Here is a 3,300-nt window from a genome sequence, read left to right on the forward strand (position 1 = left end):
TAGTTAGTTTGGTTAGTTTAGTTTTAGTTTACTTTACTTACGTACGTACGTAACGTACTACGACGTACGTACTACCGTACCTCTCTCTCTCTCTCTCTCTCTCTCTCTCTTCTCTCTCTCTCTCTCTCTCTTTCTCTCTCCTACATGTTGCACACTTCTTTTTTTCTGCTGAACAAGTCCTTTGTATCCTTGCTCCAGCTCCGCTTTGCATGATACATCTCTTACAAGATTCACGACAGTCTTCTTACATTGTGATCTTGTTCTCAGCTACGTCATTCTAATGTGCCGCTCTCTTTGACCAGAATAATAAATGTAGTTATATAAAATGTATTCTGGTTTCTTCTGGCAATATCGACTTAATAGACGAGAGGGGCGATATACATTTACATATCGCACTTAATGTACATTCGTGATCACACTTCTAACATCGCTTTGTTAACATCAAAGCGCGACTCATGGTTTCCATAAGAAGAAAACTATAGTGCATATAAATCACTGGAGAGATCGTCTCTTAGTTGAAGAGATCATCTCATTGTTTGCAAATGTGTTGTAATTTGCATCAGATATATCATCAACAAGTCAAAAGTAGATCTAGTTTGACTACAATTTATCACATTCATATATAATAACCGATAGAAGTATTGGTAAACGAGGAGAAAGTTATGTGTGCGTTTATCTCTTTGTATCTCTTACACATTGCACCCAGAATTCCCAACTCGGAAAACGATAACGAGATTTCGAACTTATACTGCATATTTGCTGTTCGATGTTTCACCCTCATTAAACAAATTTTGTAGAAGAATAAAAGATGTAATTTAATAACATTACTTCTGAGAATGTTGGTGGCCCGGAGATGGTTTTTGGACAATCACACTGGATAGAGATTTTCCTTGGCATCTGTCTGAGAATTATTTCTGATCACCAAGAACCAACGGTTCAATCACTTCTCTACTATCGCCATTGAAAGGATCTAATATCACCTTTGGCAAATCTGAGTCACTCAAGGGCCTCCAATGTGGACCCATTATTTCTCGAATTTCCTAAATGTTAAAATATTTAATATTTTTAAGATTATTCGATTTTAAGAAACAATCGTTAGTTTCTTATCGTACAAATGTTTAATTTCTTATATAGAAAATATAGAAGAAAAAATATAAAAGACATTTGCCAAAATTTTTGTATACTCACACGTCTGATATTTTCAGCTTCGAGCCACAATTCAACTTCAGATGTGATATCACTTTTTGCAAATACCAATGATTTAAGAGTATTGCCTCTGAGACGCGCGATGGCCAATAGATTCTCTTGATAATATTTATGACCCAGGAACATCATCTTCATAAGTTTATTACACTTCCATGCCACTAACACCAAAGGATCTGGACTATAATGGAATTATATACAAATATATAATATACTCTCTCATCAGAGAATATATTAAGTTAAAGTATAAAGAATTTTCTTACCCATGTGGATCGTTTGGATCAAATGTAGATGGTATACTCTGCTTGTAATCTATCGAATCTACCCATGTCAATGATTGCAATGTATGTGAATACCACATTGATAATCGATGTAACGCACTGATATTAATGTTTTCACAGAATAGAACTTGTAAGTGTGTCAGTGGCATAGCAGGACATAATATGTCAGTATCCAAAACCTTGACACCGGCATAAGAATGTATAAGATTGAGCCTTAATTCACAATGTGGACTGCAAATAAATAAATTAGGTACGTCCTTTTTTAACTACCTATTTTTGTAAATGATCAAAATAATTTTCAATATGACTATAATGTGACAATTACAGTAACTCACTTTTTTTGAACAAACATTTTCCAAGCTATATTTGTTGTTCCTGGATAATCCGGTTTCCAGCCATGTATATGAATCACAAGTCTCTGCATACATCCATTATCTAACGCTTCCAACAAAGCATCACTGACATACTCATAATCTAAAGTTAAGATAGACAATCTGATAAACGAATTAAAAATAGTGTTATCAAATTCAAAGAAGTCATAATAGTCAGGATCGTCCTTGATAGATGCCAGACTGAGGTGTGTTAAATGTTTGGAGTGATGAAGACGGAGAGGTTCCACAATTGCAGATAAATTCATAATCAACTCTTCCCTGCACCCTAGACTTAGGACTTCCAGGTAATTAGAAGTCTCAATAATATTTATCACACATCTTTCTAATGATGAAGAACTCTTGTAATTACTAAAATACAAACAATCTAATTTTATTATTTATTTATTAAATGTAACAAGACAGTTGATTTGTACACTAACTAAGATTAATACCTGTCATCCTCGTTGTCAAAAGGAGAATCACTAGTATTACTATAGAATTCCAAGCACAATTTTCTCAATTGTCTATTGTGGCTTAATTTCTTCAAGAGCCTATACGTTTCTCCTGTGCAATTGATCTTTCTAGATCTAGATTTAGCCCAACGAATCGTAGCTTCGTGTACACTCAGAGCAAAACGATTTGCCAAGAATCTATAACAAACATGCTATATGTACGGTGTAACACTTAATGAATCTGCAAACAGATGGGTGAATCTTACGAACCGAGCCCACAAAACACTATCCTGATCTCTGAACACAAAAGTGATTTTTTTCCAGAAGTTTGGGTGGAACAAGGTGTATCTCCAATTTTTGCACACCTATGAAAATTGAACAAGTCCAATGAACAAATTTTATATTAAATAAGCATAAATTTTTATAAATAATTATATAAATATTGATCAATATTTACATTAGATCTATTCTTTTTAGCTGAATTTTTTACATAATTCATCTTTTTTCCTTTTCTTTCTATATTAGAGAAAAAAACAGAGAAAAAATGGACTGTGTAAATCTAAAAAAAAATAAGCCTATTGATTATAAATAAAAAACAAGCTTATTGATATAACAAAGATAACATATACAATCTTTTACTTTCCAACAATCATTTTTACTACATTTATAGTATAAAATATTATTTACAGAAACATTATGTGTGTTAACTTGACAATTTTTCTTATCCCTAAAGATCTAATCTCTATCATGTTGACAAGGTTTATCGCTATAAATGATCGTTGGTATTTCAGCATCAATATATTCAATGTTTTGTTACTCGATACAATAATGCAGAAAAGAGTTATATATAAAGAGTAGCAATTCCCTTTCTCGCAAATACAGACACACACACACACACACACACACACACACACACACACACACACACATATATATATATATATATATATATATATATATATATATATATATATACTACGTTACTTAACTTAC

The 3,300-nt window shown here is 32.5% G+C and overlaps 1 protein-coding gene across 1 annotated transcript in view; it reads right to left on the reverse strand.

Annotated features, from left to right (window-relative positions):
* Nucleotides 1-908: 908 nt before the first annotated feature.
* The window catches only part of LOC105622299 (F-box only protein 33), a 3,208-nt gene continuing 816 nt past the window's right edge, over nucleotides 909-3,300 (reverse strand). The window contains exons 2-7 of the mRNA XM_012203718.1: nucleotides 2,578-2,672; nucleotides 2,308-2,505; nucleotides 1,820-2,224; nucleotides 1,467-1,715; nucleotides 1,189-1,384; nucleotides 909-1,040 (exon numbers count right to left, since the gene is read on the reverse strand). Of these exons, the coding sequence (XP_012059108.1) occupies nucleotides 909-1,040; nucleotides 1,189-1,384; nucleotides 1,467-1,715; nucleotides 1,820-2,224; nucleotides 2,308-2,505; nucleotides 2,578-2,672 (1,275 nt within the window). The remainder of the gene's footprint in view (nucleotides 1,041-1,188; nucleotides 1,385-1,466; nucleotides 1,716-1,819; nucleotides 2,225-2,307; nucleotides 2,506-2,577; nucleotides 2,673-3,300) is intronic.

Source organism: Atta cephalotes (assembly GCF_000143395.1).
Source record: "Atta cephalotes unplaced genomic scaffold scaffold00043, whole genome shotgun sequence".
NCBI lineage: Eukaryota > Metazoa > Arthropoda > Insecta > Hymenoptera > Formicidae > Atta > Atta cephalotes.